At 52.5% G+C, this 12230-nt stretch overlaps 5 protein-coding genes across 5 annotated transcripts; 3 read left to right on the forward strand and 2 right to left on the reverse strand.

Moving 5' to 3' along the window:
• Positions 1-412: 412 nt before the first annotated feature.
• Positions 413-2897, forward strand: PV07_01853 (acetoacetate-CoA ligase). The gene is made up of 3 exons (XM_016388426.1): positions 413-620; positions 679-2511; positions 2569-2897. The coding sequence occupies exons 1-3, from the start codon at positions 507-509 to the stop codon at positions 2728-2730; spliced, it is 2109 nt and encodes a 702-aa protein (XP_016255354.1). The 5' UTR covers positions 413-506; the 3' UTR covers positions 2731-2897.
• Positions 2898-3195: 298 nt separating this feature from the next.
• Positions 3196-5463, forward strand: PV07_01854 (uncharacterized protein). The gene is made up of 2 exons (XM_016388427.1): positions 3196-3972; positions 4027-5463. Exons 1-2 carry the CDS (start codon positions 3401-3403, stop codon positions 4928-4930), a joined length of 1476 nt encoding a protein of 491 aa, XP_016255355.1. The 5' UTR covers positions 3196-3400; the 3' UTR covers positions 4931-5463.
• A 758-nt stretch (positions 5464-6221) lies between these two features.
• PV07_01855 (uncharacterized protein) lies at positions 6222-6581 on the reverse strand (the record flags this gene model as incomplete). The annotated part of the gene is made up of 1 exon (XM_016388428.1): positions 6222-6581. The coding sequence occupies one exon, from the start codon at positions 6579-6581 to the stop codon at positions 6222-6224; it is 360 nt and encodes a 119-aa protein (XP_016255356.1).
• An 843-nt stretch (positions 6582-7424) lies between these two features.
• PV07_01856 (uncharacterized protein) lies at positions 7425-8414 on the reverse strand (the record flags this gene model as incomplete). Its single annotated transcript, XM_016388429.1, has 1 exon — positions 7425-8414. One exon carries the CDS (start codon positions 8412-8414, stop codon positions 7425-7427), a length of 990 nt encoding a protein of 329 aa, XP_016255357.1.
• A 395-nt stretch (positions 8415-8809) lies between these two features.
• PV07_01857 (uncharacterized protein) lies at positions 8810-12046 on the forward strand (the record flags this gene model as incomplete). The annotated part of the gene is made up of 1 exon (XM_016388430.1): positions 8810-12046. The coding sequence occupies one exon, from the start codon at positions 8810-8812 to the stop codon at positions 12044-12046; it is 3237 nt and encodes a 1078-aa protein (XP_016255358.1).
• Positions 12047-12230: the final 184 nt, after the last annotated feature.

Consider the following 12230-nt stretch of genomic DNA (forward strand, 5'->3'; position numbering starts at 1 on the left):
CCAGAATATACCCGCGTTACGCTCAATATCCCTACAACGGTAGTATATGATGTGAAGTATCTCCCGGCGACCACACCACCAACCATTGTAGGGTGAGGAACTGGCCTGACTGACCCCGACCTTTTCGCCTGCCGGGGTTCCCCACACGCTCACCACCTCCCATCGGCCCGTCGCTCTCGCTCACATTCGGGGAAGAGCCACGAAGCTACAACGCCTGAACATTTCCCTTTGTCTCTCGAGGGCCACCCTTCCAAGCGGGCTCCGATGGGCTTCTGTCACATCACATGCTCGCACGTCGCCGGAACCGGGCGAGAGAGATGCTCGCTGTTCCATGCTGCCAAGTACTATTTGTATCACGGTAAATGATAATTTACCAAGAGTTTTGATGCGCACTCCACGCCTAGAAGGGATTTTCTCAACGTCTCATACACACCGCTCATGTTTTATAGGAGCGCGACGGTTGAGCACATCTAGATCGAGAGGGCTGTGTATATTTTCACGCCATCATGACTTCGGAACATTCCATCCCGCGGAAGCTGTGGCAGCATCCAGATCCGAAGAGCACTCATATGTACAAATTCATGAAGAAGGCAGAAAGGCAAACAGGCAAGACCTTCAATGTACGTCCTCTGTAGAGGCCCAGTCAGGTTCTCCGTACGCTCGCTCATAACATTGCAGGACTACGGCGCTCTTTACCAATGGTCCATCAAGCAGCGCTCCGAATTCTGGCGACTTACGCTAGACTACTTCCCCATCGTGTACTCTGGCAAGGCGCCAAACCCCGTTGTTGACGAGACGGCCAGGATCGACACAGTGCCAAAATGGTTTCAAGGAGTCAAACTCAACTTCGCCGAAAACATCCTCTTCTTCGGAGACGGATACGGTCGAGCTACAGCTAATCCAGGGAAGGAAGACGATAAGATTGCTTGCACCGAGGTGAGAGAGGGCTGGCATTCGACGGAAGCCATCAGACAGGTTACCTGGAAAGAACTTCGACAACGAGTCGGCCGCTTGTCGCAGGCCATGAGAGCGCAAGGTATTCGGAAAGGCGATCGAGTCGCCCTGGTCGCAAGCAACTCGCTGGATACACTGACCGTCTTTCTCGCCGTGACTACACTGGGAGGTATCTTCTCGAGTTCCAGCACCGACATGGGAACCAAGGCCCTTCTCGAACGGCTGGTGCAAATCGAGCCGAAGCTGATATTCATGGACGACTGGGCGGTCTACAATGGCAAACGGATCGACCTGAGATCGAAAATGAAGGATCTCGCGCGAGCGATGAAAGATGTCAGAGGCTTTCAAGGCATTGTAGCCCAGGCCAGGTTCCAGGACGCCCCTGCTGATGTCTCCTCCGTGCCCAATTGTTGCACTTGGGGCGCCTTTATTTCCGCCGCGGGACGCTCATCCACGCTAGAATTCGAGCAGGTGGACTTTGGCGATCCCATGATCATCGTCTACTCTTCAGGCACCACCGGGCTGCCAAAAGCGATCGTTCACTCTGTCGGCGGCGTTGTACTGAGCGGCCACAAGGAATCCACTTTACACCGCCAGGTAGACTCTACATCAACTCAGCTACAATACACCACTACTGGGTGGATGATGTACATGAGTTCCGTACAGTTGATGTTGACGGGTGCCAGACTCATAATGTACGACGGCAGTCCGTTCATTCCGGACGTTGCCGCCTTGATCCGGCTTGTTGACGAGCAGAATATCACGCATTTAGGAATTTCACCTCGATATCTGCAAACTTTGCAGATGAAAGATATCAGTCCAAGGCGCATTGCGCAACTACGGCACCTACAGATCGTAACTAGCACAGGCATGGTCTTGTCCGATGCTCTTTTCCAATGGTTCTACGATGTCGGCTTCCCACCATCGGTCCAGTTGTGCAATATCTCTGGCGGTACAGATATCGCCGCCGCATTCGGGACTGCGAATCCTCTGCTTCCCGTTTACGTGGGTGGCTGCCAGTGTATAGCGCTAGGCATGGCGGTCAGTGTCTTTGACTCCTCGATAGAAGGCGGACGGGGTGTGAAAGGCCAACCAGTCCCTGACGGTGTTCCGGGCGAGCTCATCTGCACCGAAGCTTTCCCCACAATGCCCGTCAAACTCTGGGGTGCAGACGGCCAGAAACGATATTTCAGCAGCTACTTTGAGAAATACGACGGCTGCTGGACGCACGGCGATTTCATCATGGTCCACCCTGTAACCAAGCAGGTGATTTACTTTGGTCGCGCGGACGGCGTGCTGAATCCCAGCGGCGTGCGCTTCGGCAGCGCGGACATCTACGGTGTGATCGACACCTTTTTTTCAGAGACTGTGGCCGATAGTATCTGCGTCGGGCAACGACGGCCGCAGGATGACGACGAGAGCGTGGTGCTCTTCCTGCTAATGAAGCCCGGAAAGCGCTTCACAGCCGACCTGGTGAGAGAAGTCAAGTCGGTGATCCGCCGAGAGCTCTCGCCGCGACATGTTCCCCGCTATGTCTTCGAGACACCAGAAATCCCGGTAGGTTTGACCGAAACTGGAGATAGCCCAGATGGCTGACTTGTTCTTCAATGGCAGACTACAATCAACGCGAAGAAAGTTGAACTCCCGGTCAAGCAAATCGTGTCGGGCAAGGTCATTAAGCCGTCCGGGACTTTGGCCAATCCACACAGCCTGCAATACTACTACCAGTTTGCGAAGGATGAAAACCTGGTGGCTCAGCCGACGGCCAAGCTGTGAAATGGCAGTAGTAGACGGCCTTGTTTTGCCAGACAGAAGCAAAACTCGGAAGACCTCTTGGGTATACAACTTGCGTTTGGTGGTATATAGACCAGTAGAATAGAAGAGCCTCTGTACACTGGACGCTAGTCTCTAGGCGCGCGAATGGATGTTTTCCGACGAACGTATATATACCGTCCACTCACAATATAGACTATACAATGAAGCTGCCCTGTTGCGCTCACCCACTCTATTTCCCCAAAGCATCGTGGAGCAATAGAGTACGTCATGTGGTGCTTCCGCTCTTGATCCTGCCTGATTAGGTCTTGTCTTCTCCCATTGGTCGGCTGGCGGTCTCTAGCGAGGCTCGCGTCACGGTTATGTACTAGCCTCACTAGCCCCTCCATCAACCCGCAGACGCTAGGCCAAGACATGCGAGTTCCTTCCCAAAGCGCGACGCGTTCGTTTAGTCCTTCGACACCTCCACGTGCGCCCTGGTGTCTTTCTCACCAACGTCAAACTGTCCGACCAGCTTGTATTTTCTAGCTTTGCTGTTTGTCTTCTGCGCCATTACCGGACGTGTGAATGGTATCCTCGTTTACTTTAGGAGACTCCTTTGAACTGAACACCTCTCCGACCAATTGACCTAGCATCTCCCGTGTTACACCTTCAGACAAACCCATATTCCACAATGGAACCCGAACTCCCTCCTCTCTCGCAGTCCACCCGATCAGCAGCAGCAGATCTAGCCCGGTCTCGGGTCGCTCCACCGCTCACGCGCAAGAGGACACATCCCGACCAGGACGACGAGGCTGCCATGTCCAGCGATCCCGCTCTGTTCTCCAGCGATGAGGCAGCCCCCGGCGCCGAGAACTATGTCTTGGGAAAGAGGAAGAAACGCACCTTCAAGGGGTCGTGGTGGGATCGCCACCCGGCCGAGCCAGGAACCAGGGAAGGTCTAAGGGAACGGCGCCAGTTCAGGCGCAATTTCGACTCGGGGATCTTCATGGGCAGTGAGAGTGAGGATGCCCTCTCGAGTGATCCGATCACGATAGAGGAGGAGTTTCTGAGGGATCAACGAGAGGACAAAGACAATGGTAAACGGACTGGACCCTTCGCATCCTCGCCAGAAGAGGAGAGCCAAATGAAGCCGAGAACAAAGCTAGATCCCCGGACCATGGTTCAGATCCCCAAGGAGCATGAGCAGGTTTGCAAGATCATCAGGCAGTGTCTCGATCGCGGAAAAGAGGATGTGGACTTGTCGTATGTGGCCACGTCGAAAGAACGGAAAGAATTAGTGGTGCTGACGAAAGTTAGATCAATGTCTCTGTCGAGTCTACCCGCTGATGTCACATCGCTTCAGACACTCAGCAAACAAGACGAGCTAGCTCCAGGTATGCTGGACATTGGTACTAACCTTGAACCTCAATTACGACTGTTCCTGGGCAACAATTGCTTTACAAGAGTGCCAACTCCCATCTTCAGCCTGCACAATCTCCGTGTCTTGTCTCTCCGCAACAACAATCTCACATATATCCCGAGTGCAATAGGGGAACTGGTCAACCTCGAGTCTTTGAACATCGCTGGTAATCAGTTGTCTGAGCTGCCCTCGGAGATCCTCGACCTTGTCACTGAACACAAGTTGCAAGAGCTTAGGATACACCCAAATCCTTGGCGAATCGTCGATGGAGTGACGATTGACAAGATTATATGCTGGGATTTTTTTGGAGATATAGCATTTCGGAGGCCGCAAGCTCGGGTCTTCGAGAAGAGTAGTCTCTTCCCGCCGAACTCCCCTCAAATCCCTACACTCACCGAATTAGCTCTTCTGCATCTCGCCAGCTATGACCCACTAGGCGACATCGACTTTGTCACCTACATGCCACCAAACACACCCGAAAATGTGTTGAACCAGTTGAGACTACTTAGGCAGCAGCCTGCACGTCGGTGCACCGCCTGCAAAAAGAGAATCGTGTTGGCGCGAGAAGAATGGCTGGAATACTGGTTCATTGAGTATGCAGAGAACGGCGAATTCCCAGCTCTGTCAGATTTATTTTTGGAGGAGAGTGTGCCGGTGCCTTTTCGAAGAATACGGTGCTGGGAATGCTCCAGAAGCTCAAAGTTGAGCGATGCGAAATGGGATATGAAGCCCGAGGACCTTTCGAAGGATCTTGAAGGAGCCGACTTGATCTTGCATTTCGGTCTCCAGAGCGTTTTGTGAGCTTGTCATGGTTTCAATGCGCCGCAAGAGACGATGTTAATATACTACCTCGTTCAGTACCAGTTGCGTTTACCGATAGCGCTGCCTCTGTCAAGGGAGGATTGCTGCGGCATTGCAGCAATGCGTGTATCACCTTGACAGGTCTTTTTTGGTTCTCGTCTGCAGTGTTGCTTCGAGACGAACTTGTGTGAAGGAGGAATCATTTGTAAGCTGCGTGTTCGAGGCCGGGATGCTCTCCAACTTGGACATGGCGGAGTGCTTTGTCTGCGATCGGTGTGTTTCGCCTCATAGCCAATATTGGCCAACCGGTGGGGAGAAGATGCCAACGGCCACAAATTCGAGCGGTTCCTTCCAGTCATTAAATTCCACGACACCGTTTAGACTAGACAAGGACACGTCTGTACGGAGTTCATATTAATGGTACCTAGGAAGGACGGGTACGAGGAATGCTGCCTCGCAAGGCTGAGCATAGCCTTCGTGATCACGTGCAAGGCTCGATGACAAGGGGGGCATGAAACAGGAATGGACCAAAGCAGGAAGGGCGAGGGCGGGCGGACGTGGCATAGTGTCAGGGTATAATATATGCAGCGGCATGTAAGTGTGGAAGCGTGTAAGTAAGTAAAGTGGTGTCGCATTTGGTGAAGGAGGAGAATCGATATGACAAACAACTCGGTCCTCTCCTTCTCTAGATATGTTGTGAGAATGCACGACATAGAGAGTGTGTGGATGGGGTGCTTGTATGCCGTGGCAATTGTCTGAATAGACACTTGTAGTTTGGTTCTCTACCAGGGAGAGCTGTGGCTGGCTGGCTGGCTCAGATATCGACTGACTTGCGCCGCAGACGGAGGAGCGACTGACCGGCCGACTATCTATCCATCCATCCATCTATCCCTTCATCCCTCCATCCCTCCATCCCCGCTCTGAGTAAAGTTGCATGTCCGCAAAGGCATGGGAAAGGGAAAATCGACGCCTCCGAAACTTTTTGCTCCGTGCTTCTTTTTCTTTCTCTTTGCGCTCCCTGCGCTTGCTGTCCAAAAAGAAAAACCTTGATTCCTCCCCAGTTCTGGCATTGAGCATGTTAGAAACGACCAAAACACCCCGCCAGTCGTGGACACTGTGGTGTGGAAGTCGTTTTGTTTTGTTTGTTGATTCTTGAGCTTTCGATTCTTTCCTCACTTCTAAAGAAACACTGCAATTTTCATATTTCTGAGGTCTGGTATCGGTCAACATGTCGAGCTCTGGCTGGCCATGAGCTTTTTCTTCCCTTCCCCTCCCCTCCAAGATTCGTTCCTTATTTTTGGCCGTCACCATGTCCATACGCTTGATTCCGAAACGGGTTTTTAGCACCGTACGCGTGGTCTACCATCTTGGACTCCGCGACGATGCGCCGTTCAATCTCCGCCTTCCAGTTGTCCGTCGTACACCGTTTCCGCTCCGCCAGGTGCTTCGCCGTGTCCCCTGGGTTGCTGCTCAGACTCTCTCGCGACTTCGGATCGTCAAAGTATATGTCTTCCATCTGAGAATCGCATACGTCGGCGGGGATGCCCTCGTCCGCAAAACCGATCTTGTCGGACGTGGGCGATCGGGGCGATCGGACGAGCGCAGCCTTCACCTTTTTGATTGGAGAAAGTCTCTCCTTGGGATCCGACATCTTTGCCTCTGTTGGCCTCGAAGGGGATAAAGGAGTTCCAAAAGGCTGCGGCCGGTATTGAGGCGTTCTTAAAGTGTAGTGGAAATGAATCAGATGGTAGTGACAGAGGGTGATTCATATCGGATGGGTAACATGTCACTCAGAATGGGCCTCGCCAAAACTTGACGCCCCGGCTGATCTGTCTCTGCCACAAGCTGAAGCAAAATTCTTCCCGGTTTCGACGTATCTTATGGCGCGTAGACTGAAGGTCAACTTGAAGTACGCAAAGCCTTGAAAGAACAAGTCTCGACGAACAGTCGGAAATTTGACGGCCTTGGGAAATATGGGCGAAGGTTGTACGCTACCTGGGACTGTGGGATTGTCGAACCGAGTGGCTCGAAGTCGCTGGACCAAGGTCTACAGCTGAGTGTGAGAAGGTGGATACGTGATGGTCTTGGGGGAGGAACGGTCTCGTGGAGGTATCTAGGTGACGGTGGAATGAGGTACTGCTCTGGGACATTCGGTAAGTAGTCCACATATACTCGTAAGTTTCTGGTTCAAACACCAGCACTCTCGTCCTTTCGCAGCTTGGCTATCACCTCAGTATCGGTTCTGTCGACCCCATGTATACAGGCAATGATGCGTTGTCATGGATCTCAATGCTGTGGAACATGTCACAAGCATGTTAGGTGAACAGGCCGGAGCCTAGGTGCAGTCATCACGTCAGTGAGAAAGACCACCATCAATGTTCGAAATGGTATCGAAGCAGTTTGCATTCGGGGACCGATGCCGGTCTATGGGTATCTCGAATCGTAACATCGTACTGTCAGGGAAAATCGTGGATCCCGACACGCCGGTCAAAAGTCAACGTTCAAAGAAGCCACCATCGCCCATTTCATCATCTTGGTCACTGTCCAGATCCGCCGGATCGATGATGCCATCGTCATCGAGCCATGAGGGTCTCGTCTCCTCCAGTTGGTTTCCAGTTGCGCTGCGCATTTCGGCCTCTTCCTTTCCACCAAGCGAGGTAAGCGCGTTCTGGAGCCGGTTGCCAGTGGTCAGCTTGCCTTCGCGTAGAGCTTCCAGCTTAGCCTCTCCTTCTTCCATCAGCTTCTCGACCTCATACCACATGGGTGGTTTAGCACCAGTTGCAGATCGGACGACATTGCTCAGTTGGTCGGCGAATTGATCAATCTCATCCTGATGATCCTTCTCGAGTCTGCCCAGATCCGACCTGTTGATCTCGGGCTTATTCTTCTTTTTGTCATTTTCCCCCACAACAAACAAGCTTATGTACTTCTCTCCCAAAGGTGCATACTTGGTGTAATTAATGTCCACTTCGGTAACGTGTATCATCTTGTCGATTTCACTTTTGTAGGCGGGTTCATTGTACTGCTCGGAGTCTCTCTCCTTAAGCAATTTCTTCATTGCTCTTTCCGCCTTCTTTCGCTCCATGAAGCGGACAAAGTGATAGCGTTGTAGGTTCTTCCGACCATCCTGTGCGAGCCGAGCCTTTTTCTGGTCGAAGAGCAAAGCAGACAGTTCACGCTCCTTCTCTTGTCGCACGGTTCCAGGCAGCTCTTGTGATGACAACAACCTGCGCAGAGAGTGTATTCTTGTGGAAGGGTTCGTGGTTCGCTCATGTTTTGTTTTCGAGACTGCAGACCGGACAGGTGGCAAACTCGGCGAAGTGTGTCGTTTGGAAGCGTCTCTGGGCTTGTCTCGAGTCGAATCTCGATCGACACGGTTTGTCTCGCGGGGTTGATCTCGTCGTGGGCGGTAGGAATCATACTGAGGATGAGATGGTCTGTAGCTAGAGCGGGCCGATGGGCGTGCGCGGCGGCTGCTCGCCATGATGTGCGGTTAGTATTTCAAAAGAAGGTTGATTGGAAACGATCGCGGAGCATGCTATCGAATCAGTAAGAGAAGTAAGGCATATTAAAATGTCAACGCGAAAATGGCGTCTCGGTGGTGGAAGGTGAATTTCCTCCCAAAAGAAAAGATTCTGCCGCTTTTCACCGCCTTGGCGGGCGCCTGCCAGGGCATTCGATCTAAACCTTTTTCGGAGAATCGACTCGACTTCATCCAATGCAGAGCAACCTGCATTATCATCCTTGCGCAGCTCTAGAAAAGCAGAACCTTCTACGCAAGACGCCCTCAGTAGCACAGCTCTGGCATCGCGATAGAGATGCAATGAAAGGATAGGATAGGTCTTTCAGGCGGAAGCCGACCACGTCAACAACGAGGAGATGGAAGCGGCCATCCGCTTCTCTCAGAACTCGTTTCCCGAAAACCCACAAAGATTCTTATACGTCGACGTCGTCGGGAAATCTTTCAGACTGTGCAACATCACGAAGCAAACCAAGAAGGATTTCAAATATGAAGCCATTCATACCTCGACCAAAGTCCCGGCATTTCGCGCCTTTGACTGGCATCCCATCAATGAGGATCTCGTTGTTGTCGGTCAAGCTGGGGGAGAAGCTACACTCTTGAACATCGCAGAAGGCCAACAGGATTCCCTTTCTTTTCAAGTCAGGAGTCAGCGCCTGTGCAATGCTGTGGCCCTCAACACCCAAAACCTCCTCGCCGTCGGTCTCGACAAAGTGAGGACCGATTTTTGTCTCAACATATGGGATTTCAACCAGCGGCTGCCTGCTGCGGGATCAAAGGGCTTCTCCAAGAACTACTCAGATCCCCTCCATAAGTTGGCAAGTGGGGAGCCCATCACCAGTTTGAAGTTCTTTCAGGACGACCCTTCACTCTTGGTTGCCGGGGTCAAAGGTCAATTTGTCAGGCTGTATGATTTGCGAGAGCCATCTATTGGCAACGGGTTGCAGTTCGCTACCCGGTGTGTCCATAACCTGGCCATTGACTGGCTGGACGAGAACTACTTTGCTTCTTGTTATCCGACGAACGACCCTTCGATATGTGTGTGGGATCGGAGAATGATCAGCCGTGTCAACACGCCACAAATGGGATTCACTGGAGGTTCCCATAGTGAAAATCGCCAACCCGAACTGTCTTTGGAGTTGAAGAGCGTTGTCGAAAGTCCAGGGACAATTTGGAGCGTGAGGTTTTCTAAGGCTGAGCGAGGATGCTTGGGCGTTCTTTCCAGTACCGGACATCTGAAAATATACAATCTGGGCAAAGAATTTTCTTCAGAGACCTACCGGGTCGAAAATGACGGAGGCCATGATCTCTCATGGGAGACGAGCGCACCACAAGAGATCTTTCTCGATCGAGCGCAAGACCTCGAGAAGCCATATGCAACTACCTCTGCTCCAAGAGACGAGAAATCGAGGGTCGTGTCCTTCGACTTCATGACAGCCACGACAAAGATGAGGCAATCGAGAATGCTGACCCTTGATGGACGGGGTCAAGTCAAGCTCACTTCCCCGAAGCCTCCTCCAGGCCCTTCAACCCTCTCCTCGGCCGGGTATCTGTGCAAAGGCAGCCACTTCATCGAACAATTACCTACAGTCACTACTGAACCAGGAAATCTGATTGACCAAATCCGGCGCCGAGCTCAGCCCCGTAACATTCTTAGGCAGACTTTCAAGCAGTCGCGACAGAACAGGACAATGCCTGATGCAAAACGAATGTCGAGCCTCGATGATCAGGCATGGCACGCAGATCTGGGGTACTACGAAAAGGACGTGCCATTGCCGGACCTTGTGACGTTGACCTCGCTCCTGCGGTTGCGTTGCGAAGCAGGTTATCTTCTTAATCCCTCCAAGAATAAAGCCATTGTCTCGGATTCCCACTGGCTCCAGTCGTTCTGGGCCTGGGTGGAACGTGCCGCGAAAATATCCAAGAACGGCAACATGACACAAGACAATTTTGACCTTTCTTACGTTGGTGTCTATGGCCTTTGGATGGAAGACATTGATCCCAAGCATCGAATGCTCGGTCAGAGCCCTAACAAACTCGGCAAAACCATTGAGAATCTGGTGCGACGCTTGAACATACCCGGTATGAACAGAGTGACAACCGAATATGCTGCCAACAGACAGCTCTGCCTCTATTCCGCTGGCCTAGCGTGGTCCTCGGATGAGCTCGACTTGATCGTCAAGCGGCTAGTGACCAAAAATCAACACACCAAGGCGGCGGCATTGGCTCTGTTCGCGATGGATCGCAAACTGGCATTCAAGGCTCTCCGCAGCAAAACCGCTAATCAATCTCACAAAATGCTGGCTATGGCAATTGCAGGGGCGTTCAAGAAGACCCGAAATGAAGATACTGGAACAATGAGCCCTGATGAGTCGGATGCCCAGGATGATTGGGTCGACACTATTTCATCTCTTGCGGATGAGTTGACTGATCCTTATGCGCGAGCGATCCTGGCATATGTCAAAACTGGGGATTGGTCAAATGTTGTTACGGAAGAGTCCCTTCCTCTCAAATACCGCGTCTGCATTGCTTTGCGACACTATGACGACTCGAGACTGACAAAGTATATCTCGCAAGCAACCAAGGAAGCAGTGACTACAGGAGATATTGAAGGTGTTGTTCTGACTGGCACGGCAACGCAGGCTGCTTTTGACCTCATGGTCGGCTACGTTCAGCGCTTTGGTGACCTACAGACAGTGGTGTTGGCACTTTGCGCGACCGTTCCGCGATACTTGGACGACGAGGCAGTGCTTCGCAAATTCGATGGCTGGAAAGATTCTTATAGGCACATGATGAACAGTTGGAATCTGAAGTTTGACCGAGTCCGATTTGACATTGCCTGCCAAAATGCCGCCAGAGACGAAGCGGGAAGACCACTCATACCACCGGCAAAGCAACAAGTACGTCTTGTCTGCGGATTCTGCGCACAGAGTATCGCACATCTGGCTGGAACGGACGGTGAAAACGCGCCGGGCCACAAGGTTGTCGAAACCACTCGGCATCCACTAACCAAGGAGAAGGCCGCGGCCGCTGGGATAGTCTGCCCCAAATGCGAACGGCATTTGCCACGGTGTGGTGTTTGCGACCTTTGGCTTGGAATACCTGACGAATCGTATCTGCCGTGGTACGCGTCGCAGGCGGCATCAAAGCATGATGTTGGTAAAACCACTCTTGATCTCAGTGCCAGCGTTGCAGGGAGTGTCCAGACGACACTTGGACCCGACAACACCATGGGGCCAACCAGCAAAGGCACCAGCTCGCCCCGACCGAGACAGTCGATTCCAGTGAACTCGAAGATCTCGACAAGTGATTCCTCGACAAAGACGACCGTTCCTGTCACCCAATCAGCCGCTAGAGGGGTGGACTCGGTTCCCGACATCACCGTGGCTGCGCCGCCAGGTTCAGCTCCAGGTCAAGAGCCTGACGGCGTAATGGAGATGATTGAGACAGCACGGAAGTGGGATAGCGCAATGTCTCGCTTCACGGTGATGTGCCTGAAGTGTTCTCATGGATGCCACGCCGCACATGCACGGATGTGGTTCGAGAAGCATCGTGTGTGTCCCGTTCCAGAATGCACGTGTCTGTGTAACGTGTGAGCTTTTTGCCTCCACCACACATCCGCCCACCGTTTTTCCTGAGAGAGGTTTGGAGGAGGGAAGCGAGGCCCGCATGTCAACGTTTCCAAGACTTGATGCGTTTCCAAAAGAGCCATATGCTGCGGAGCAAGAGGGTTCTGCCTTGCAGGTCTACACCCGCGTGGAACCGCGTCGACTCTATCGT

Source organism: Cladophialophora immunda, assembly GCF_000835495.1.
Source record: "Cladophialophora immunda strain CBS 83496 unplaced genomic scaffold supercont1.1, whole genome shotgun sequence".
NCBI classification, from domain to species: Eukaryota; Fungi; Ascomycota; class Eurotiomycetes; order Chaetothyriales; family Herpotrichiellaceae; genus Cladophialophora; species Cladophialophora immunda.